At 42.3% G+C, this 26,405-nt stretch overlaps 1 protein-coding gene across 2 annotated transcripts in view; it reads right to left on the reverse strand.

Annotated features, from left to right (window-relative positions):
- Window positions 1-26,405, reverse strand: part of PHYHIP (phytanoyl-CoA 2-hydroxylase interacting protein) — an 82,880-nt gene that overhangs the window by 7,554 nt on the left and 48,921 nt on the right. For both annotated transcript variants that reach the window (XM_073622271.1, XM_073622270.1), the window contains exons 3-4: window positions 10,779-10,954; window positions 6,527-6,701 (exon numbers count right to left, since the gene is read on the reverse strand). In XM_073622271.1, coding sequence (XP_073478372.1) covers window positions 6,527-6,701; window positions 10,779-10,946 — 343 coding nt within the window. In that variant the 5' untranslated portion in view covers window positions 10,947-10,954. The remainder of the gene's footprint in view (window positions 1-6,526; window positions 6,702-10,778; window positions 10,955-26,405) is intronic.

Consider the following 26,405-nt stretch of genomic DNA (forward strand, 5'->3'; position numbering starts at 1 on the left):
CCTTCAGTTCCTGTAAATTCTTGAGCTGTCTTGCATGAACTGCACATTTGAGATCTCCCCAGAGTGGCTCAATGATATTGAGGTCAGGAGACTGAGATGGCCACTCCAGAACCTTCACTTTATTCTGCTGTAGCCAATGACAGGTCGACTTGGCCTTGTGTTTTGGTTTATTGTCATGTTGGAATGTCCAAGTATGTCCCATGCGCAGCTTCCTGGCTGATGAATGTAAATGTTCCTCCAGTATTTTTTTTATAACATACTGTATTCATCTTGCCATCAATTTTGACCAAATTTCCTGTGCCTTTTGTAGCTCTCACATCTCCAAAACATCAGCGATCCAGCTCCGTGTTTCACAGTAGGAATGGTGAACCTTTTATCATAGCCCTTGTTGACTCCTCTCCAAATGTAGCGTTTATGGTTGTGGCCAAAAAGCTAAATTTTACTCTCATCACTCCAAATGACTTTGTGCCAAAAGGTTTGAGGCTTGTCTCTGTGCTGTTTGGCGTATTGTAAGCGGGATACTTTGGCATTTGCATCGTAATGGCTTTTTTCAGCCCATCTTTCTTCAAGTGCCTCCTTATTGTACATCTTGAAACAGCCACACCATGTGTTTTTAGAGAGTCCTGTATTTCACCTAAAGTTATTTGTGGGTTTTTCTTTGCATCCCGAACAATTTTCCTGGCAGTTGTGGCTGAAATTTTAGTTTGTCTACCTGACTGTGGTTTGGCTTCAACAGCACCCCTCATTTTCCACTTCTTGATTAGTTTGAACACTGCTGATTGGCATTCTCAATTCCTTGAATATCCTTTTATATTCCTTTCCTGTTTTATACAGTTCAACTACCTTTCCCCACAGATCCTTTGGCAATTCTTTTGCTTTCCCCGTGACTCAGAATCCAGAAACATCAGTGCAGCACTGGATGAAAGATACAAGGGTCTGTCAGGTGTCCAGAAACTCATTGACCTTATACACACACACACTACTTACAATCAAATTGGAGGTAGAGCCCCACTTGTTAGGAAGAGGTACCCGGCAAAGAAAAAAAGAGAAGGTTTCCCCTTACAGGATATCTCTTCAGACAGCTTCTTGGAATTGTCTCCCACCATCAGCCAGGGCAACCCAGTAATCTGGAGCCTACCTCCAAGGGAAAGCATTCTGTAGTCTGTATGCTCTTATTATAATGCTACTGTAAATTTGTCTTTTTGACAGACATTACCTTTCAGCTCGAAGATCTGTGTAACCTATGACATATGTGGTGCCAGTTCAGCAAACTACCTTATTTAGGTGATCAATCAATTTCTACAATATAAAATACCTGTTGGCTCCTCTTACTTTTTGGGGTACGCTGGTTAAGCCCCACCACACTGTTTAAATTAGGCCTGAACAATAGTTGGCATTATTTTGGAACTACTGTTAAGAATCCGCAAAAAAATGTAGGATATATCACCTTGTACCTTATTATACAGCTGCCTGTCGGTAATTGGTTTTGTGATGCTGGAGGGAAAAAGAGCCTGTAATGTAACAGCATGTATATCTCTTCTATGGGAGTACACACGTATAATGCAATTTTGTTAATTTTTATGCATATTTGAACCATAACAATGTTTCTCAACCACTTCACACATTAACAAAAATATACACTAATATGTTAAGAACACACAAAAACCATGTTAAGGCTAAGGCTTACCTGTAGGGTACTGTGAATATCTCCTAAACATTGCGGTTTACAACCGCATTTAAGGTTATAAATCCAAAATAAACTTTTCACTAGGTGTGGCATCATGTCTTATAGTATACAGTTTTTGTAAGCACCTTGCAAACTTATTACTTGGAGATCCTGCCAGTAACATAATTTCTTTTTGCAGGCTGACAACACTGAACCACGTACTTTCAATTTGCAGCAGCGTTGTCAGCCTGCTGCGTGGTCTCTTTCAGTTGGCCTTTGGACTGCCTGGTGTGTGCTTGAAGGCAGCCCAACTGCCAACTGAAGAAACGCACACAATAGACCGACAATGATGTTGTAAATTGAAGCAATAAGTACTATTGCCATCATGGACTCTTTGTATAGGAAACTTTAATTAAAAAAGGATTTGCTATAAAAGCTGAACCTAGGGCACAACTAATATTGTCTAAATCCAAGCGCCATGCTTATTTCTACTTGAATCTCGAAGCCCCTTATGTATTTCTTCCAGATCTGTGCAGGAATTAGTAATGAGCTCAGGTATGTTTGGATCCTAGTCCAAACCCATCTGAGTGAACCTGCCGGGAAGCTGTCACTGTACTGGGCTCATCATATGTGGCTGGGACATTGCCTGCCCCACAGCAGTGCATATACTGTACAATGGGCATGTATACCTGAGTCTGCGGGGAATGCCTTGGCCGCCTATGATTGGGCCAGTACAGTGACACATTCCTTGCGGGCTCACCCAGGTGAGTTTGGACAAGGATCCAAACACGCCCAAGCTCATCACTAGCAGGAATCCTCCATGGAACAACTCATGAATTTTACCGCTGTGCAGGAGATTACTGTAATACATTGAGATCACTGCTGCTCTCCCTATTTGTGCAGGGTGATTTGTCTTGTATCCGTCGGGTCCCTCCCACAGCTCTGCTTTCTGCACTAGTTATGTGCAGCACCGTGACAATGTCACTGCTACTTTTCTGAGGTCATACTGACTATGCAAAGGCATTTGATACACACAGAGTGGTTTTATATAGTTTGTGGCTGTTTGAGATATTTGAGTAAACATTTTTTTACCTGGAGTTAAGCTTTAAGAAAACTGCATACAGCAAGGCATGATGCCAAGCCTTTTGAAATGTGTATTTTGGGTTTATATAATGATTTAAAAAAAATTAAAAATCCCTACAACTTTATTGCGCATGCAGGTGGATACTAGAGAAATCTTCACTGCAGGGTTGTCTGTCCTATTCATGTCAAAAGTTATTTCACTGATTACACTGCCTGTAACACAATCTGTGAATAAGGGAGAGTCTGATCAGTCACCGGATTCTTTCCTCCATTCACAGATTGCGTTACAAACAGTGTGATCAGCGAAGTAACTTTTTTCAATGGAGGATGCAGGAAGGGGCGTGTCCCTGTCGGACCATCAGTGCTTCTGTTCTACCTGAAGACATCAGGCTGTTAATCACTGCAGCGTTGGAAGCTCAGTGACAGGAAGAGGACAGGCATCTTTGCACAGAAGATTTCTCCAGGATCCAGCTCCCTGCACAATGTTGGGAATATTTCAATACAGAAAAGTGATATAACTAAAGCCATAGGGAATTTTTATTTATTTAATTTTTTTTTTAGCTATATTTCAGCTACAAACATGTCAGGGGCATTGGTGTATAAAGGACTGTCTTTGGAAAAATAGAAGGGATGCCATTGCTGGCCTATGTCTGAAAAACCCAACTGCCATTCACTTTTGTTAACACTTGCTTCAGTACACTGAATCTCTAACCCTAAGTAATTTATTCCAGGTCATTGATTTAAAGTACTGGGTTTAGTATGCCACCCATTTTTAACTCTGCTTTCCAGTTTCACATCCCCAAATGTCTGATTATTCTAGCTTACTTGTCATTTGCCAATTTTTTTCTGGGATATGGGATGTCACAGGTCTTGCTACAACTTTAAAATATTAAAGTTGGATGTTAAAGTAAACTGTCATGAGAGAACCATAGGACTGCTATTGTTGCAAAGTGCTTTCTTCTAAAACCACGGCAAGTCCCCCTCCTCATGAAGGCACATGTACAGTCATGCCAATGAACATCTAAATCAGTGGTTCTCAACCTGGGGGTTGGGACCCCCTCGGCGGTCAAATGATGATTTGCCAGGGGTCACCAAATCCTTGGCTGTTCCTGAAGCCTGCACTGCTCTCCCAGCCTTTTGGTGGCCACCCAGCAGGGCTGTCCCTGGGCTATCACTTAGGCTCTTCGCAGCCGTCCATTTAGTTCACGGTATGGCTGGGGGCAGAGACTGGAGGTCAGCTGACTGGTGAGAAATGTGAAGTGGGGGGGCTGAAGGAGACCCTATCTCCTGATTTCGGCATAGGTGTCACTGCTACGAGACACCACAAAGTTGGAGACACAGTGAGTAACACTACCTGTGATTATAGTTGCCATTAAAAGTCACCACTACAGTTCTCAGATCAGCAGATGACCTTGATCAAGATCACCTAAGTTGGCTGATCAGAACTCCCAGCCAGCACTGCCACTCATCCCATTCTCCCCACCCCCCCACCACGGAGTAAGAGAAGGAATAAAAATAGAGAATACATGGAAGGGAGAGGAAAAGAGGGGGGCGGAACAAAGAAAAAGGGAGAGAAAGAATAAGAGAAAGAAAAAGAAAGACGACTAGAAAGAGGGATGGGGGGGGGGATCAAGAAATTAGGATAAGGAGAGGTAAAAGGGAAAGAAAGGAGAACAAAGAGAAAGTGGTAGGTACATCCTAAAAGGTACGATAAGGGGTTTTAATACTGTACGAGTGGAAGGGACTCAGGGAGCACTAAATGACCATGGGTTAGGGGAGCAAATTACTTGTCTTGCCTTGGGTGCTGATAACCCACACTATGAAAATAAATTTACGATTAGGGGTCTCCACAACTTGGGAAATTTTATCAAGGGGTCACAGCACTAGAGAGGTTGAGAACCACTGATCTAAATGATTCAGCGAAGGATTGGGAGAAAGTGCTGTGGTCAGATGAGACCAAAATTGAGCACTTTGGCATTACTTCGACCTGCTGTGTTTGGAGGAAGAAAAATGCTGACTATGACCCTAAGAACATCATCAACATCATCATCATCATCATAAAGTCAAGCAAGGAGGTAGAAAGATTATGCTTTGGGGGCTGTTTCTCTGCTAAAGGTACAGGCCAACTTTGCCAAATTGATGGGCCAATGTATTGTAAAATCTTGGATGAGAACCTTTTTTTCTCAGCCAAAACACTGAAGATAGATCGTGGATGGGTTCCCAGCATGACAATGACCCAAAAGTACTGCCAAGTCAACAAAGGAGTGGCTCAAGAAGAAGCACATTAACTACTTGCCTACCAGCTGCCTTTGTTATACTGCGGCAGATTGGCTCCCCCGCGCGAAACAGCGTAGCTGTACGCTTTAAGGACTCTAGGGGGCGCATGCTCGTGGCGCGACCCTGGAGCCGATGCACGTGGCCGGCGCCTGCAATGTCCGCCAGCCACCTATGTTCGCTCCTTTGAAGAGCCAGAACAGGGATCTGTCAATGTAAACAGACAGATCCCTCGTTCTGACAGGGAAGTAGAGAGAGACCTGCTGTTCCTAGTGATCAGGTACAGCAATCTCTCTCTACTCCCAGTCAGTACACTCCCCCCACAGTTAGAAACACCTCCCTAGGGAACACTTAACCCCTTGATCGCCCCGTAGTGTTAACCCCTTCCCAGCCAATGACATTTATAAAGTAAACAGTGGTTATTTTTCGCTCTGATCGCTGTATAAATGTCAATGGTCCCTCAAAAGCATCCGATCTGTCTGCCGTAATGTCGCAGTACCACTAAAAATCGTGGATCACCGCCATTACTAGTAAAAAAATAAATAAATAAATAATAAAAATGCCATAAACATATCCCCTATTTTGTAGACTTAATAACTCTTGCGCAAACCAATTAATATACACTTATTTTTGGGAAAAATACTCACAATATGTAAAAGAATACATATTTGCCTAAATTGATGAAGAAATTTGTTTTTTTATTATTTTCTGTGGCTATTTATTTTAGCAAAAAGTAAAAAATATTGTTTTTTATTTCAAAATTGTTGCTATTTTTTTGTTTATAGCGCAAAAAATAAAAACGGCAGAGGTGATCAAATACCACCAAAAGAAAGCTCTATTTGTGGAAAAAAAAAGGACGTCAATTTTGGGTACAGTGTCGCACGAGTGTGCAATTGTCAGTTAAATCAACGTAGTGCCGCATCGCAAAAAATGGCCTGGTCATTAAGAGGGAAAATCTTCCGGTCCTTAAGTGGTTAAGGTCATGGAGTGGCCTAGTCAGTCTCCAAACCTTAATCCTATAGAAAATTTATGGAGGCAGCTGAAACTTCGAGTTGCCAAGAGATAGCCAAGAAACCTTAAGGATTTAGAGAAGATCTGTAAAGAAGAATGGAACAAAATCCCTCCTGAAATGTGTGAAAACCTGGTCACCAACTACAAGAAACATCTTACCTCTGCTTACCAACAAGGCTTTCTCCACCAAGTACGAACTCATGTTTTGCTTGTGGATCAAATACTTATTTTACTCACTGAACTGCAACCCAATGTATAACATTTGTATAATGTGTTTTTTCTGGATTTGTGGTTGCTATTCTGTCTCTATCATTTAAAATACACCTATGATAAAAATTATAGACCCTTCATTTCTTTGTAAGTAGACAGGCTTACAAAATCTGCAGGGGATCAAATAATTATTTTCCCCACTGTATGTACAGTATGTATGTATATATATGTTTGTGTGTGTATGTATATGTGTATGTCATCAGCAATGTGTTTGTCTCTTACCCCCTGTACAGAAATGTAGTGTCTCACTCCACCCAGACACAGTGTACTCCCCGTCACTGCGTTTCACTGCAGTCTGCACAGCCAACGTGTACTCTGTCCGAGGGCTCAGGAACCAGTGACCACGCACTGTCATAGGCAGGACCACTGCTTTCGCCACCAGTTTGGTTGGCACATCCTTCATAAACAAAGACCACATGGTAGACAATTAACAGTTACATTTATTATAGTTATCATGCAGATGTTTTAACTTTGTGAATTGAGTGGAGAAAGGTTAGAACCTTTGTCAGATTTTAAATCATGTCTGTGTCACCAGTGAGAATTTTGTTTGATTTTAAATGCCCAGTAATAGAATTTTTATGCAAAATATTCGCAGACAGTAGGACCAAAACTTGTAAAAAATGCTTTTTGTCCAGCAGGTTAAATGGCAGTGACCACGAATTTCTAGCTGAACAGCTCAGAATGTGCTTTGCCTACAGGGGTTCCTTGAGCTGATTGATTGACCTCTCATTTCTGGGGCTAACGTCACTTGGCAAAGCCAACTTCAGAGCACCAAAGATATTTTAGGTGTCTGTAAGGGTGGCCTTCTGGCCACCACTGTAAGGGGAGCATTCTTTCCACTGGCCATCAATATAAGGCATAATTTTCCCACTGACCCCCAATTAACTGGTTTTATCAGGGGTTCTCCATCACCTAACAATTATCTAAAGGGTTCCTCCAGGCTGAGAAAGATTGGCCTATACATTCTCAGGCTCAAGAATTCTGTGCACCCACTGTGCTTGTTGGGGGGTGGTGGCTGCCTGGCACATGGCTTAAGCAAGCAGCCTCCTGGGCAATACAGGACTTTGCCCAACAACTCTCTCCGATGTGTGGGTGGCGAGTGGAGACCGACCCCTTTCTGGCCACCACTGTAAGGGGAGCATTCTTTCCACTGGCCATCAATATAAGGCATAATTTTCCCACTGACCCCCAATTAACTGGTTTTATCAGGGGTTCCTCCAGGCTGAGAAAGATTGGCCTATACATTCTCAGGCTCAAGAATTCTGTGCACCCACTGTGCTTGTTGGGGGGTGGTGGCTGCCTGGCACATGGCTTAAGCAAGCAGCCTCCTGGGCATTACAGGACTTTGCCCAATGACTCTCTCCAATGTGTGGGTGGTGAGTGGAGAATGACCCCCGATCCACCCTCCTGACTGTGTGTATCACCCCCTCACTCACAGGGGTTCCAGACACTGGGCACCTTCTCCAGGCTGACAGCCAGGGGACATCAGCAGAACACACTCTTCTTCTTTCCATATACTAGGATGCTGGCCAATTAATACACTTTAAGGCCAAGATATTGTTGAAATAGCTTTACTGAACATTGTGCAACAAGTACAGTCTGGACAAGGCACAGCTCTTCATAGCATGGCTGAGCAATAGATTCTGACACAAGCCATCTATCTGATTACAGCTAACATGGGAAAATGATTGTGCTTGGGCCCAGGCCCTAAGACTACTTTAATTTCCTCTAGCATGTCCTTTTCTGCCAAAAGGGGGGGGGGGGGTGGAGGGTTCAAGAAGGACATGTGCTGTCTTTCTTCTTTCTGCTTCCAGGCCCAACTGAACTCCCAGCCCTAAAACCACCCACCTAATAGGACTCCTTCCCACTCCTCCCTCGAAGGGAAGGATCTCACCTAAAAGGGCACTCAATATGCCTACATGCTTCATATGCAAGACCAGAGCAAACCAATGCAAGTGACCAGTAGATGTGATAGCCTCATATTGGATTGTGGTTATAAAAATAAATAATCCAAGCTGTAGTCAGACACTCACACCATGGTTCAGAAAATCCAATGAAGGCATATCCCAAGGCCTGGAAGAAAAAGATCTAGATGGTGCAAGTAACATTTGCTAATCTGCTATATATTTTATTTGAAATGTTTTTTTCATTGTTTTATTAGGAGCCCCTCACATTTTTGTAAACATTTTATTATATCTCTTCATGTGACAACACGGAAGAAATTACACTTTGCTACAATGTAAAGTAGTGAGTGGACAGCTTGTATAACAGTGTAAATTTGCTGCCCCCCCAAATAACTAACACACAGCCATTAATGTCTAAATCGCTGGCAACAAAAGTGAGTACACCCCTAAGTGAAAATGTCCAAATTGGGCCCAATTAGCCATTTTCCCTCCCCGGTGTCATGTGACTCGTTAGTATTATAAGGTCTCAGGTGTGAATGGGGAGCAGGTGTGTTAAATCTGGTGTTACCCACTCATACTGGTCACTAGAAGTTCAACATAGCACCTCATGGAAAAAAACTCTCTAAAGGATCTGAAAAAAAGGATTGTTGCTCTACATAAAGATGGCCTAGGCTATAAGAAGATTGCCAAGACCCTGAAACTGAGCTGCAGCATGGTGGCCAAGACCGTACAGTGGTTTAACAGGACAGGTTCCACTCAGAACAGGCTTCACCATAGTCGACCAAAGAAGTTGAGTGCATGTCCTTAGCATCATATCCAGAGGTTGTCTTTGGGAAATAGACGTATGAGTGCTGCCAAAAATGCTGCAGAGGTTGAAGGGGTGGGGGGTCAGCCTGTCAGTGCTCAGACCATATGCTGCACACTGCATCAAATTGGTCTGCATGGCTGTCGTCCCAGAAGGAAGCCTCTACTAAAGATGATGCACAAGAGGACCTGCAAACAGTTTGCTGAAGACAAGCAGACTAAAAACATGGACTACTGGAACCATGTCCTGTGGTCTGATGAGACCAAGATAAAGTTATTTGGTTCAGATGGTGTGAAGCGTGTGTGGCGGCAACCAGGTGAGGAGTACGAAGACAAGTGTGCCTTGCCTACAGTCAAGCATGGTGGTGGTAGTGTCATGGTCTGGGGCTGCATGAGTGCGGCTGGCACTGGGGAGCTACAGTTCATTTAGGGAACCACAAATGCCAACATGTACTGTGACATACTGAAGCAGAGCATGATCCCCTCCCTTCGGAGACTGGGCCGCAGGGCAGTATTCCAACATAACGACCCCAAACACACCTCCAAGACAACCACTGTCTTGCTAAAGAAGCTGAGGGTAAAGGTGATGACTGGCCAAGCAGGTCTCCAGACCTAAACCCTATTGAGCATCTGTGGGGCATCCTCACACAGAAGGTGGAGGAGAGCAAGGTTTCTAACATCCACCAGCTCTATGATGTCATGGAGGAGTAAAAAGAGGACTCCAGTGGCCACCTGTGAATCTCTGGCGAACTCCATTCCCAAGAGGGTTAAGGCAGAGCTGGAAAATAATGGTGGCCACACACAATATTGACACTTTGGGCCCAATTTGGACATTTTCACTTAGGGGCGTACTCACTTTTGTTGCCAGTGGTTTAGACATTAATGGCTATGTGTTGAGTTATTTTGAGGGGACAGCAAGCTGTGCACTCACTACTTTACATTGTAGTAAAGTGTCATTTCTTCAGTGTTGTCACATGAAAGATATAATAAAATATTTACAAAAATGTGAGGGGTGTACTCACTTTTGTGAGATACTGTATATCTTCATTGGATTTTCTGAGCCATTGTTTGAGCGTTTGTCTGCAGCTTGGATGCAGGTTCCCGTTTGAGGCTATTACATTTGCTGTCCGCCTGTGTTGGTTTGTTTGGGTTTTGTGTATGAAGTGAGGTGACTCCAGAAAAAGGACTCATCCATACTTGTAATGGATTCTTCAGCCTGGGAGTGTAAAAGCTAAGTATATTTTGACCTCTTACTTTGTAGGGTCAAGTGATCTGATCATCTACAAAGTGGTGGTCATGGCAGCAGAGCCTACTGGACAAAAAAGGATTTGTTACAAGTTTTGGACCTATTGTGTCTGAACAATTTATATAAAAAGCGCAACATTTTAATACAGTGCATAAGTAAGATTATACATTGTATTCCTAATGTAAGCAGCTATACAAAGTGTTTCTGGAGATACCGCAAACTTCTACTTTAAGGTTTTAAATGCTATACGTCCCCATAGATAAGATTTCTTTTCTCGTATTGTTTTTCCTCCTTCATTTCATTTTATGTCTTACACATGTCAAACAGACAGGGGGTAGAGAAGTTTACTTCCTCTTCTGTCTTACTTCAAACAGTCAGGAAGTAATATCTTAAATGGGGATACAGACAGCCATTAAAAGTTGATAAGTTCTAACCCTGCTACACTCTATCAATACTTAAAAGCAAGTTTTTGCTGCAGTTGGGCTTTAATGCATCTGTATAGAAAGAAAGTGTTACTCACCCGATGTTTGAACTTGTTCTCTTTCTGCCCGCCTGTCTTATTCAGGTCTATAAAATAGTGAGTTACTCTCCTGGCATCATATGGTGGCATCTCCCAGGACACTCGGAATGAGTCACAGGTTATGTCGCTAATCTGAATACCATGTGGAGCAGTAAGAGTAGGCTCCATGACTTGCGCTGGAAGATGGATTGCGAGGATGACAAGGTTTACAATACATGAAATATTGGGTGGCAAATATACAACGAGAGCACCTTTTACTAACCTGTTCTTACAAAAGTTATGAAATCTCTTTTTGGTTAAGCTTATGTAATGAATACAAATCTCTGTATAATGAGTAGTACAAAGTCAGCGGCAGTTGAAATGGGACTTACAGACATGGATGAGCGAGTTTGGGGTGGAGGAATTTGACTGACCTGCACAGAGTCCTGACCTCAACACCTTTGGGATGAATTAGAGCAGAAACTGCGAGGCAGGCCATGTCGTCCAACATCCGTGCCTGACCTCACAAATGCACTTCTGGAAGAATGGTCAAAAATTTCCATAGACACACTCCTAAACCTTGTGGACAGCCTTCCCAGAAAAGTTAAAGCTGGTATAGCTGCAAAGGGTGGACCAGCTCAATATTGAACCCTATGGACTAAGACTGGGATGCCAATAAAGTTCATGTGTGTGTAAAGGCAGGCGTCCCAATACTTTTGACAGTATAGTGTGTATATATGTTACATATTTGGACCCCAAATCAACTAGTATGATCCCAACAAAAACAGAGAAAATGTCTCTTAAAGGTATATTGTAACCCAACTGTCAGTTTTTCTGCTTATGCAAAAAGAATTATCCCTCATCATCCCTGCACAGCCCTACTGCACTTACACATCAAGCAGTATTAAACCTAAAGACCAAAATGGTATATATTGCAACTTAACAGTTAACAATGTAGAGACTGCATTAGTTACCTTTTTTCCATTATTTTCACCTGGTGATCCAGTCAGTAACATACTTCCTGTCATAGGGTGTCCCAATTTTAGATGAAGGAGCAACAGACAGCTTTGAACAGCAGCACCATCGTCAGATTTGTTTGAACGTTGCTAACAAAATAAAGTGAAACTAGAGCCTCGTACACACGATCGGATTGTTGGCCAACAGAGTGTCAGACTTTTGTCCGAAGGGCGTGTGCCAGGAACTTGTCTTGCATACAAACAGTACACAATTGTCGGCCAACAAACACGAACCTAGTGACGTACTAGATGTACTACGAGCCGATAAAGAGGAGGTTCAATTGTCAGACGCCACCCTTTGTGCTCCTTCTGCTAATTTTGTGTTAGTAGAATTTTAGTGAGTGTTGATTCGCGTTTTTCAGTTCATACTTTTCAGTTAGTTTCTGAACAGCCGTTCGTCAACCAGCCATGTTGCGGAATCGGAGGAGAGAACGTGCTATTCTTGGTCTTGGAGTTATTGCTTTGACCCAAATCCAATCCAGGAACAGGAGGAGAAGGATTTCTTGGACAAAAAATTGGTTGCTTAATCGTGACTAATTATCTCGTATGCCTTTGCTCCGGGAGCTCAAGGAGAATAATCCGGATGATTTTCAGAATTATCTCCAGATGACGGACCCCTGCTTTCACAAACTCTTGGCATTGTTGACCTCCTATATTAAGAAGCAGGACACATGCATGAGACTTGCCATTACTCCTAAACAAAGGCTTATAGCCACCTTGTGGTACTTTGCGACGGGGAGAAGTCTCCAGGACCTCAAATTTACCACTGGGATCTCCCCCCCAGGCTCTGGGACTCATTATTCCAGAGACCTGCTCAGCCATTATTCAAGTCCTGCAGAAGGATTATATTCTGGTAAGTTTTTTCCTTTCCTAGTGTAAGTAAGGAAGGGGTGGCCAAAGTATCACACATTATTTATGCAAACAGCTCTCATGGAAGTGGAGAGGGTTACCTGTCCAAAACATCTACCCATTACCTCCCCCCACCATAACATTTTTAGAATGGGCCACCAGAGGGGGTGAGGAATCGGATAAGTTGACCTTACACTTTTGTCTTTAAATACTCATTTACGTTTTATATTTATGTTGGCCAAGCATGTTTGTGTCAAATCTGCTTGCAATGTTATGTGCAGAAGTAGTATTTCCTTCCAACCCACAGAAATGGCAGGACATTGCAGCCCAGTTCCATCATCAGTGGGATTTTCCCAACTGTGGTGGTGCTATTGATGGAAAACATGTCCGGATTGTCCCACCACCCAACTCTGGCTCATATTATTTTAATTATAAGGACTTTTGTAGCATAGTCCTGCTAGCTGTAGTGTCTGCCACATATGAGTTTCTTGATGTTGGGAAGAACTGCCCCAACTCTGATGGAAGAGTCATTATGCAGACAGAGTTCTACAAGTGGCTCCAAAATGACACCTTAAACTTGCCACCTGCTGAGGAGAATGTTGAGGGCCTCAATTTTGTTTTTGTTGCAGATAAGGCCTTTGCTCTGGTGGAACATCATGAACATGAAGCTGTTTCCTATGAGGAACCTCACCCCAGACATTGTCTCCAGTCGGTACAGGTTGTTTTTAACACCAGTTAACCTGGCACTAAACAAAATCAACCATGTGGTATTGTGCTGCTGTATACTCCATAATTTTTTACGGAGGAATGCTAGCAGCTACCTTGCCTCAGTGACAACTGACGCAGACCCTGCAGTGGCAGGCCCAGCTGAAGAAGCTGCAGCTCGGCCGTCTGTATGAATGATGACAGCTCTAGAAACTGGCCATGTTGGATTGCCCTCCCAAAATGCCAGAGATATACTTCAAAAATACCTTGATTATTTTGTGGGTAGAGGGGCAGTGTCTTGGCAGCAAATTGGAGATGATCCTGAATAATATTTTTATTTGGTCATAAACTCATATTTTATTTGAACTACTGTTGTCTGTGTTTCTTATCTGTATATGTTCTCAAATGGCTTTTATTTTGGCCACTTGCTACAATAGTGCAAACGTACCTTATTTGCTACATGAAGTGACAATCTCTTCATCAGCTAACTATTATGGTGTGCTGTGGGTCTGCTACACACACTGTTGTTCTTAATGGATCTAATGCATGAATTTCAAAAACATTGTGGCTTTTCAACTCCTTTAATTTTTTTTGGATGCCAAAAAGTTGCCGGAGTTGGCCACATTTAAGAGAACATTGTCACTGTAACTACAACAACTTAACAAATACACTGGTATTGAGCATTGAAATAATAAGCCACACATTGTTTAGTAAAAAACATTTTACATTCACATGTGCATTTTAAGGTTTTAAAACAAACCAACATCTTTGTGTATAACATTAATGTTTACCATTATTTTGCCTTTTTTGTGGCTAAACAGGCATGTTGGAAAACATAAGATACACATCCCCAACTCAGGAACTTACAAAGTTTGATTTTGGTAAAGTGAAGGCCAAATGAGACATTAGTATCCCAAGACTGTGTGGATGTTGCCTTCCTCAGATGGGGTGATCTCACCCCTCTCAAAGCCAAAATTTGAAGCCATGTACACGTAGAGGCCTAACTATTAAATGTCCCTTATGATCCCCTGCCAAAAATGTGTGTAGTTCCAAACATGTTATTTTAGACACCCCCAAAACACATAGTGTGTCAACATATGCTATCTCCCACCACCGAGTACCAATGGATGCGTTTTGGGGGTGCAACCCCTTCCTCATAATTAAAGTAGGTCAGAGGAAGGAGATGCACCCCCGAAACACGTCCATTGATACCCCATGATGGGACCTAGCACATGTTGACACAGTGTGTTGAAACACTGAGTTCGACACTAAACTTTCTCATTTAAAAGTCTGAAAAACATGGTAAATATTAAAAGTGCAAACAGGAGCCAACAAGTGGAACAAGAGGAAATTAGAATTTGGCAAGTATGTCTACAAAATCACGTATTCTTCGCTGTAAAGCAGTGGCAGCCTCCTTTATTTGCTCCAGATCCTTCAAACAATGCAACATATCTCATTCTGCCAATTGTGCATCTTGGAAGATCATGACCTAGTAAGAAGACAAAAAAGTATTAAGGGAACGATGGTTAAGTGGCTGAGGCCCTACAGTGAGTTATGGTCAAGTTACTAGTCAAATTCAGGAAATACCTACCCAGTCTATTGTTGCTTGCAACCTGCTTGCCCTTCAGACACCTACACTACTAGGAATGTACACACTGGAACTACTCTGTAATCTTGACCCTGGTGCCTGGGTCTCCAAAACTCGGGTACCTAGCAAAACTGCCAGCTCTTTCCACCTCTTCCTTCTCCATGCTAATGTTAAGGCGCTACATACTTTGCTAATGTGTGGAGTTTTTTTTTTGTTTGTTCAGATAAATACTCGACATGTATATACATTTGAAGCCAGATTTCAAGAATACTTACTTGCACAAACAAGAGGCTCCCGAATACTTTCTTCCTCTTTAGGGTCGCTTTGGCCCTCAGTGTGACTTGCGTCAGGGGACTTGACGTCCACAACATACAGGTCTGTGCTGGGTCCAGGAGTCAGATCCCATGCCTCCAAATCAACATCCTGGGTGAGCTGGCCACACTCACTTTCCTCTAAAAAGATACACCATTCAATAAGCCACCCCTAGTCCCATCTGTTTCTAGCATCCATTTTGCTACATTAGTTGATCAACTTTGCACTTGGTCTGATGACAATGTTTGCTGCTGACTAGTGGACTCCACCATGCTGCACTGTGTTTTTTTTTTTACAGTGAAAAATGCATAGAAAAGGGAAGGTGATGTCATTTTACAGAGGGCAAACACTGGACAAGTGCCAACATTGAAAAAGTCCTGCATTTGCCTCCCCACCCCTCCTTGTCTCCTATGGGATAGGGGATATATGATGATTATTCTAGCAGGCATGACTATGTGTGACTTTGATCCCCGGGGCCTCTCCTCTACCCATGTCTACACTGGCAAGGCTGCATTAATGGGCACTGATGAACCAGGCAGCAACCAGGAAGTGTTCTTTACCCCTTAAGTTCTGCCCTAAGCCCATGGCCTTTGGCCCACCTAGAATCACCCCTGTCGGTGGCTAAATGAGTGTGTTTGAAGTTGTCACTTACATTTTTGGTGGGAAGATGGCCTTGTTGCCTCCCCTGTTGGGGCCCGAGCGAGGGTAGTCTCCCTTTGTCCCTTCTGGTGGCTTGGCTGTTATGGTGCCTCCCTGTTGAAAGAATAGAAAAAAATTAGGTACAAAAATAAAGGAATGTCAAAAAACAGAACCAAATAAGAAATAATAAGAACCAAATCTGCTTTCTATTTTACTTTATCTTTAAAATAACAATTCAGACAAAGATTATAGAAAACATTATATATAATTCTCTTGAGCTACTTGGAGAAAGCACATATACAGACAGCTAATTTACACATATACATATTGGCTAGATACAAATATTGCTTACTTTTTTGATGATCTTATGTATGGACGCCATCTGGTCTTGCTCACGGTGTTTGAGATCAGACCATCGTTTTCTGATTTGGCCCTTTGTTGATTGCACAGAACATTTGCCCTATCCAAAATGCTGTCCTTTCGGCTGTTGGGCCTTTCGTAATTGCGCAGCTTGCAGGCGTAGTCGTGCTTCTCTAGGATGCGCACCATCTCCACCATCTCACTCTTGCTTATGGGGGTTGCTTTGAGCCTCCTCTGAGCTCCACCACCGCAGGGATGCCTGTAATACGCCGATTCTGCCATGTTGTCCCTCCCGAATATTCCGCCGTGTGTGTTGCATGCAGAAGAGAGATGGTCATGCCCCAGCATCATGACGCACTGAGAGCGGAGTTTGACGCATGCGCAGTTTATTTAAAGCCAGAACGCACGGTCGATGGAACGGCCGTAGGAACGATCTTGGAGGGAAGGATGTTCACTTGCAAACGCAAGAAAGGAGCCATAAAACGAAGGGACAATTTGAATTTGGGGCATAGGTGGTTAGTGGCCTATACTGCTTAGATTAAGGCCTATATTGGGAGCTTATGAGTTAAGCCAGACATTATGGTTTGTCTTGTGTTCTGACTTGCAGGCATCATATCATTTATCATGGTGGATAAATTTACTGCGCCTGATTTTTTTACCACAATTCATTGACCTGTACCGGGAGCTGTCCTGTCTCTGGAAGGTCAAGAGTCAAGATTACTCCAATAAAATCTTGAGGAAGGCAGCGTTGGAGAAACTGCTTGAGTTGGTGAAGCCTTTGTACCCCAGGGCAGACATCAACTATGTCAAAATTTCCAACCTGAGGAATACTTTTAAAAGGGAGCATAACAAGGTCATGGACTCTGAGAGATCTGGAGCAGCAGCGGATGACGATATGTCCCCAGGCTGTGGTAATACCACAGCCTGCGGTTTTTGACCGACCAGACAGAACCCAGGCCATCACTGTCTACGCTCCCTTCGACATCTGCTGAGGCCACAGCTCCAGAGGTCCACACAGGTCCTGCTGCACAGGATGAACATGTGGAGGAGCCCAGCTTGACCCAGGTATAGCATTGTTGAACATATTTGTATCCAAAAATACAATGATGATAACTAGACTTTATTGTTCAAATATTTCTGCCTTAACAAAGTGGTTTCCATAGCAATAGACAGTAGTGCCCAAAAATGATTTGAACAACGAAAAATGATGGGATCAGAATAATAGTCTTTGCTATTTGTCCACATTCAATTTGCAACCGTGAGGAGATCAAAATTGTGTGTGATTGATGACCAAACCCTAAAAAAGATTCTAATTATGTCCCATTTTCATACACAGGAAAGTGTCAGTCAGGAGGAGCCCATGGCCAGCAGCCAGACGGTGTCCCAGATCCCTCCCCTATGCCCTCCTGCTAAAAGGGCCAGGAAGAGCAGGAATCTGGATGAGGCCACAGCTTCCTTTCTCAGCCAGGCCACTACTGCCATCCGTACTGACCCAGATGAGTGCGAGGGATTTAGCATGGTGACAGCCAATAGGTTAGGGGGGATGGCGGGTGACAGAGGAGAAGGTGCGAGGAGCTCATCCTGCAGCTCCTCAACAGGGGGGCGACGGCGAGAGCTATGCCACTACCTACCTATGTGATTTTGTGGGCCCACATACACAACCTCCACAGCCAACCCACCCACCACAGCAGCATATTAGTTGAATAATGATTTGATTTGTTATATTTTCTATATTTTTGGATGCATAGAATGCACTTTTTGGTTAAGTTCTATTGGCAGATAGCATGTCTAATTTTATTTGTTTTCTTTTTTTAATGCACAATACAAAAATTGTGTAGAATAATATTTGGCTACGTGTTTTCCTTCAAATGACAGTTTGGGTGTAGGCCAGTACATTTTCAAAAATACAATGTCAAATTAACAAGGGACACCAACAGAGTTGTATCTTTGAGATTAAAAACTATAGGATAATAGGGCTGTGGTAACTTGGCCAAAAAAAACAAGCATAATAATATTATTCTTGATATCACTAGAAAACAAAAAAAAAATTTCAAATACATTTGCCATAACTCCATCAGTATCACCAGCAAAGCAGCTTCATTATTATCCCATTTAAGAAGAAGAGAATTGTGCGCTGCATTTCCACAATTCATAGTTTGCAGCATCACGAATGTTAAATCTCCATTACGAACGCTAGTTTACAAGTCCGACCACTTCCGGCTCGTCTTTGCTTCCGAGCAGGCGTGTTTGTACTTTGGACTTTTGTGTGACCGACTTGTGTACACACGATATGAAAATCTGACAACAGACCGTTGTCCGCCGAAAATTTATCAGCCTGCCATCCATCATTTGTTGGCGAAAAGTTGGACAACAATTGTCTGAAGGAGCGTACTAACGGTCGGATTTTAGGCAAACAGTCTGTCATCACACAATTCCCTGCCGAAAATCCGATCACGTGTACGAGGCTTTAGGGTTCAAATACTTAACTTATCTTTTTCCTGGGTTCTACCGGGTGCTGTTCTTTGGCCATTTAAATTGTCTGGCATGGGATGTCATCACTCCCGTGCTGAGCTACAGTTTTTTTTCCCTATTGGGATATGGACTAAGACTGGGATGCCATTAAAGTTCATGTGCGTGTAAAGGTAGGCGTCCCAATACTTCAATACTTTTGACAGTATAGTGTGTGCGTGTATATACAGTGGGGACGGAAAGTATTCAGACCCCCTTAAATGTTTCACTCTTTGTTATATTGCAGCCATTTGCTAAAATCATTTAAGTTCATTTTTTTCCTCATTAATGTACACACAGCACCCCATATTGACAGAAAAACACAGAATTGTTGACATTTTTGCAGATTTATTAAAAAAGAAAAACTGAAATATCACATGGTCCTAAGTATTCAGACCCTTTGCTGTGACACTCATATATTTAACTCAGGTGCTGTCCATTTCTTCTGATCATCATTGAGATAGTTCTACACCTTCATTTGAGTCCAGCTGTGTTTGATTATACTGATTGGACTTGATTAGGAAAGCCACACACCTGTCTATATAAGACCTTACAGCTCACAGTGCATGTCAGAGCAAATGAGAATCATGCGGTCAAAGGAACTGCCTGAAGGGCTCAGAAACAGAATTGTGGCAAGGCACAGATCTGGCCAAGGTTACAAAAAAATTTCTACTGCACTTAAGGTTCCTAAGAGCAGAGTGGCCTCCATAATCCTTAAATGGAAGATGTTTGGGACGACCAGAACCCTTCCTAGAGCTGGCCGTCTGGCCAAACTGAGCTATCGGGGGAGAAGAGCCTTGGTGAGAGAGGCAAAGAAGAACCCAAAGATCACTGTGGCTGAGTTGCAGGGATGCAGTCGGGAGAAGGGAGAAAGTTGTAGAAAGTCAACCATCACTGCAGCCCTTCACCAGTCGGGGTTTTATGGCAGAATGGCCCGACGGAAGCCTCTCCTCAGTGCAAGACACATGAAAGCCTGCATGGAGTTTGCTAAAAAAAACACCTGAAGGACTCCAAGATGGTGTGAAATAAGATTCTTTGGTCTGATGAGACCAAGATAGAACTTTTTGGCCTTAATTCTAAGCGGTATGTGTGGAGAAAACCAGGCACTGCTCATCACCTGTCCAATACAGTCCCAACAGTGAAGCATGGTGGTGGCAGCATCATGCTGTGGGAGTGTTTTTCAGTTGCAGGGACAGGACGACTGGATGCAATTGAGGGAAAGATGAATGCGGCCAAGTAGAGGGATATCCTGGACAAAAACTTTCTCCAGAGTGCTCAGGACCTCAGACTGGGCTGAAGGTTTACCTTCCAACAAGACAATGACCCTAAGCACACAGCTAAAATAAGGAAGGAGTGGCTTCACAACAACTCCGTGACTGTTCTTGAATGGCCCAGCCAGAGCCCTGACTTAAACCCAATTGAGCATATCTGGAGAGACCTAAAAATGGCTGTCCACCATTGTTTACCATCCAACCTGACAGAACTGGAGAGGATCTGCAAGGAGGAATGGCAGAGGATCCCCAAATCCAGGTGTGAAAAACTTGTTGCATCTTTCCCAAAAAGACTCATGGCTGTATTAGATCGAAAGGGTGCTTCTACTAAATACTGAGCAAAGGGCCTGAATACTTTAGACCATGAGATATTTCAGTTTTTCTTTTTTAATAAATCTGCAAAAATGTCAACAATTCTGTGTTTTTCTGTCAATATGGGGTGCTGTGTGTACATTAATGAGGAAAAAAATTAACTTAAATGATTTTAGCAAATGGCTGCAATATAACAAAGAGTGAAAAATTTAAGGGGGTCTGAATACTTTCCATCCCCACTGTATATATGGAAAAACTCACTGTCTTTGGTAGGCAGATCGCATGCAAACAGGATAAAAGACTGAAAGGATAATGCAAACTGATGGAGCACCAGATAAAATTTGTAAAAGATTCCACATTGCTTTAATGGTTTAACAATAAAACATTCATCAGGGCTATAAGAAAGTTTAAATAGAAATGGCAGTTTTGAAAGGACAATCCAATAATACAGCACCATGTGTAGTAATTAACCACTTCAGCCCCTGAAGATTTGGCTGCTGAATGACCAGGCCATTTTTTGCAATGTCGTGCTATTTGATCGCCTCTGCAGTTTTTATTTTTTGCGCTATAAACAAAAGAATAGGGACCATTTTTTAAAAAAAAACGCAATATTTTGTACTATAATAAATATCCCCATTTTTTTTTTAAAAAGCACATTTTTTCTCAGTTTAGGTCGATATGTATTCTTCTACATAATTTTGGTAAACAAAAAAAAAAAAATCGCAATAAGCGTATATTGATTGGTTTGCACAAAAGCTATAGCATCTACAAAATAGGGGATAGATTTATAGCATGTTTATAATTATTATTTTTTTTGTACTAGTAATGGCAACGATCTGCGATTTTTATCGGGACTGCGACATTATGGCGGACACATCGGACACTTTTGACACATTTTTGGGACCATTGGCATTTATACAGCGATCTGTGCTAAAAAAATATAAAATGTCACTGGCAGGAAAGGGGTTAACACTAGGGGGCGATCAAGGGGTTAACTGTGTTCCCTATTTGTGTTTCTAACTGAAGGGGGAGGGGACTGACCTAGAGGAAGTGACGGATCGTGGTTCCTAGCTAATAGGAACTCCTAATCTGTCACTCCTCTCCTCAAAGAACAGGCATTTGTGTGTTTACACACACACTTCTCTGTTCTGCCTCTCGTGCCTGCGATCGCTCGTGGCTGGCGGTCATCGCAGCCATCGGCCACGAGAGCGCCTGCTATCCCAATCCCGATCATGCCGACCTGCCACAGTATAATGACGGCGGCTGTCGGCAAGGGTTTAAAAAAAAATATATATATATATATGATATATATATAGATATATAGATATAGAGAGAAAGAAACTGTATAAGTAAACCTGAAATGACTTCATAATGTACATTCATAAAACTAAATGCAACATGATGATAATAATAATGATTATTTTGTTATTACTGAACTAATTTGGATTATAGGGATTATAGTTATTGAGAGACTCGGTTTGCTATAGCACTTCTCATAAAATACATATTAAATATGTTGCTATGCTACAACAGTTTAACTAAGCATATGTGTAAAATCGTGCAGTAAAAAGCAAAAGTATGTCACTACTATGACTGGATAGTGGAAGCATGTTGAAACCAGATACATATTATGAATTAATTATTCAATACTCTAAAACGGGGATCTCCAAACATTTCAGTATGAGGGCCGTATTGTATATTTTACATATAATTGCAGGCTGGTAGAAAATCCCCATCAGGATCACCCCAATATCTGGGTCCCTAATCAGAGTCCCCTTTACATCAGGGTTCCCATCAGAGCCCCCCTTACATCCGAAACAGGGACCATAGGCAGCCTCTGCTGATCCTAATCCTCAATCAGTGCACATTGAGGATATGCCACTGACCCTACCTGCGGACCATATGTGGCCCACAGGCTAAGGTCCCTGAGACCCCTGCTTTAACCACTTGCCGACCGGCTCACACCGATATACATCGGCAAAGTGGCACAGGTGCGCAAAACAATGTACTCGTACGTTGCTGCGTCATCCACAGCTAATGGGAAGCGATGTCCGCCGGTGGCCCGCGATCGTGGCATGGAGAGGCAGAATAGGGAGATGCCTATGTAAACAAGGCATTTCCCTGTTCTGCCTAGCAACATGACAGGGATCTACTGCTCCCAGTGATGTGGAGCAGTGATCTCTGTCATGTTCTAGTGAGCCCATCCCCCGTACAGTTAGAACATGCTGAGGGAACACAGTTAACCCCTTGATCGCACCCTAGTGTTTAACCCCTTCCCTGCCAGTGACATTTACACAGTAATCAGTGCATTTTTATAGCACTGATCACTGTATAAATGCCAATGGTCCCAAAATAGCGTCAAAAGTGTCCGATCTATCCGCTGCAATGTCATAGTCACGATAAAAATCACAGATCGCCGCCATTACTAATAAAAAAAAATAATAATAATAAAATGGCATAAATCTATCCCCTATTTTGTACACACGATAACTTTTGCGCAAACCAATCAATATATGCTTATTGCATTTTTTTTAACCAAATATATGTAGATACATATTGGCCTAAACTGTGGAAGAAATTATTTTTTATATATATTTTTTCTTTGGATATTACAGCAAAAATTTAAAAATATTGCTTTTTTTTCAAAATCTTTTTTTGTGTATAGCACAAAAAATAAAAACCGCAGAGGTGATCAAATACCACCAAAAGAAAGCTCTATTTGTGGGAGGAAAAGGATGTCAATTTTCTTTGGGTCCAACGTTGCAGGACCACACAATTGTCGGTTAAAGCGGCGCAGTGCCGTACCGCAAAAAAAGGGCTTTGTCAGGAAGGGGGTAAATCCTTCCGGGCTAAAGTGGTTAAAACAATGTTGCAATTCTGCCAGCACCAAACCTGCTTAGTAATGGCAAAATAATAATTTTTTTATCATGTTGCATTTAGTTTCATGAATATAATTTTTGTGATGTTTTGTAGTGATTTTAGGATTACAATGTACAAAACTCGTATATTGGTAAAATTAATCACAAGAATGTTTATTGTATTTATCCTTTTTAAATTTACATTTTTTAATTATACTTTCTTGTAGCCTTGATGAATGGAGCTTTCTTGCCCCTGAAATATATTGTTTGTTTTAATGTGAACCATAAAAACAATTTGGATTATTTTATAATTCTGTTCTGGTGCTCCTTCTGTTTGGTTTATGCCTATATATTTTGAGACAACATTGTGCTACAACAGCCAGTATTGTTGGCCACTAACTGGAACAACCTGGTTTTAGAGCGTGGTACCATGCTTCAAAATTTACTGTGATTATATTTTCCTAGGTATTTTGTTTCCCTCTTTTAGCTGCTTGTGGATATTTGTGGTCAACTTCTGTACGATTGTAGGGGGTAAGGGTTGCAAGAGTGTTGGGAGGAGTCACAAGACACTTTACAGCTTATGTAAAAATGAAACATTCTCTTCTTTATCCAGTTTGGTGGCCTGTACAGTGACAGTAGCCTAGGGCAGCATGATGTCTAAATAAAACCCTGTACATAATGAAATCAGCTGTCCCTTCCAGCTTAGCACTAATGTTTTAGGTGAAGCCTTTTATAATATTTTTAAACTTGTAATGGATGTATTTAATGGTGTTCAGATGTAGTGATATCCAATCTATGATTCTCCTGGAACTAATGCCATGCTCGAGGGATTACATGTCCTTTACTGGAAGGATGTCACTAACTGCCATTACATTGATTGAACACTTTCTCATAAAAATAGTCACAAAATACTAGCTTGCTATCTATAGGAGGAAGGTCCACTGTCCAATCTGAAGACATATAACCATTCTGGGTATTTTTGTGATTAGAAACCTTGCCAAGGTTAAAATCAATACAATGGCTATACAAAGGTGGAAATGAATCTTTGCTTCATTATGTTGCATTTTACTTTTAAAAAAGAGTGAATCCATGCACTAAAGCACATATGTCAAACACAAAGCCCGCAGGTCAAATCCAGCCCTCCGGGCCTTGTAATGTGGCCCTCGCACCCAGATTTGCAGCCGGAACAAGGCAGAACTCCATTCTGCCACCTCCAGCTTTCACCTTCCACTCCGCTCCCACCAAAGCGAGGCAGAGCCACCTACACAGGGAGGTACTAGAGCCAAGCAAGGTAAGAGAGAGAGAGAGATGATAATAATACTAATAATAATACATTTCATTTATAGGCACTTTTCAGAACACCCAAGTTCACCTTACAAAGATAGCAACAGAGCAACAAAAAAGTAAATCAATAAATGTCAATTACATAACCATTAAATTACAAAATACAAATCAATTAAGTCAGAGAGAATATGTGAGTTTAAGAAGATGAATTTTGAGACGTAATTTGAAGATGGGTATGAAATCAATATTGTGGATGCGAAGAAGCTTTGGGGAGTTGGGTTTGCACACTGTGCACAGCGCACCCCTAAACCCTGCACTCTGTACTCAGCACATCCCTAAATTCTGTATGTAATGCACTCCTGATCCCTGCACTCTGTATATAGCATAATCCTGAGTTCTGCACGCTGTACGTAATGCACTCCTGAACACAGCACTCTTTATATAGCACCACCCAGATACAACTGGCCCTTTGAGGGCAACCCTACTGCTGATGTAGCCCATGATGAAACTGAGTTTGACACCCCTGCAAAAGATAGGCCAGGTGGAAAGTGCAATAAAAGTTGTCATAATAACACTGCAGTCCCATTTACAACCACACCCCTTCCAACGACCTATATGTTAATGAAATAATACACTTTCCTGAATGTATAGGCATGAGATGACATTCCTTTGAATGGATGTAGGGTTTACAAATCTCCCTTGAGTCCTCTCATTTATCAGAGACCTAACCCAGTTCTTGCATGAAAAGGGTGCCAGATATTACATAGTACCACTTTTCTTGCATCCAAGAACACATTTTTAAATCCTTTCTATTTTCCTTTTTTCAAAAATATGTTTGTTAAAATACTGAATGTCATCTGAACATTTCTAGAGCGTGTGGCTGTACTACAGCACACCGCAGGATAGCACAAAGCACATATTTCAGTAAAAAAAAAAATAGAGCAAGAGTGAAGGGGCCCTTAGGGATAAAAACAACAATTTTCTCAGTGTAAAGTCAGTTCTTCTTTAGGCCCCTTTCACACATGCGGACAGTATGTCCGTATTTCATCCATCCGTTTTCGGATGAAATACGGACATACATGCATCCCTATGGGATAGCGGGTGTCAGCGGATATACATCCGCTAACACCCGATGTTGTCCGGCTCCGCTCTCGTCCGATTCTGCGGACGGAAGAAAATCCTATTTTTCTATCCGTCTGCAGAGCGGATCGGATGAACACGGACAGACGGTCCGTGTTCCTCCGATCCCCCATAGGGGAGAGCGGAGATCTGACAGGGCGGTCCCTGCACAGTGTGCAGGTCCCGCCCTGTCATCTGCCTGCTCAGCTGGGGAAAACGGAGCGATCCCCGCTGAGCAGCGGATAAACACGGGGCGGATCAACACGGATCCGTCCCGTGTGAAAGGGGCCTTAGGAGTACTAGGTGTGTCCAGAAAGTAATGAGCATAATATTTAAAAAATTATTTTATTAAAAAATGTTACAATTGAACATTGTCTCCTTCAAAGTATGCACCTTGTGAGTGTATACAACGCTCCCAGCGATTTTTCCATTCTTCATAGCATCCCTGGAAGTCTTAAAGTGGTATGGCGTTCAGAGCGTGCATAGTGGCTGTTTGGACGTTATCCACACTACCAAAATGGTATCCTTTCCCTTCTTCATCTTTGGGAATATGGAAAAGCCACAAGGAGCCAGGACAGGGCTGTAGGGTGGATGGGGAAGAACTGTGATGTGTTTTTCAGCCAATAACTGACAGCCAAAACACTGTGATTCTGTGCATTGTTGTGATGAAGGATCCCAGTTGAAGCGATCTCTGGGCGCACACAGAAAACTCTGTCTCAGGCGACCAAGAACTTCCAGATAAAATCTTTGATTCTCAGTTTGACCAGTAGGTACAAATTCCTTATGGACAATTCCCATGAATAAAAAAAACAATGACCATTGATTTT

The sequence above is a fragment of the Aquarana catesbeiana genome, linkage group LG03 (genome assembly GCF_042186555.1).
Source record: "Aquarana catesbeiana isolate 2022-GZ linkage group LG03, ASM4218655v1, whole genome shotgun sequence".
Taxonomy (NCBI): domain Eukaryota; kingdom Metazoa; phylum Chordata; class Amphibia; order Anura; family Ranidae; genus Aquarana; species Aquarana catesbeiana.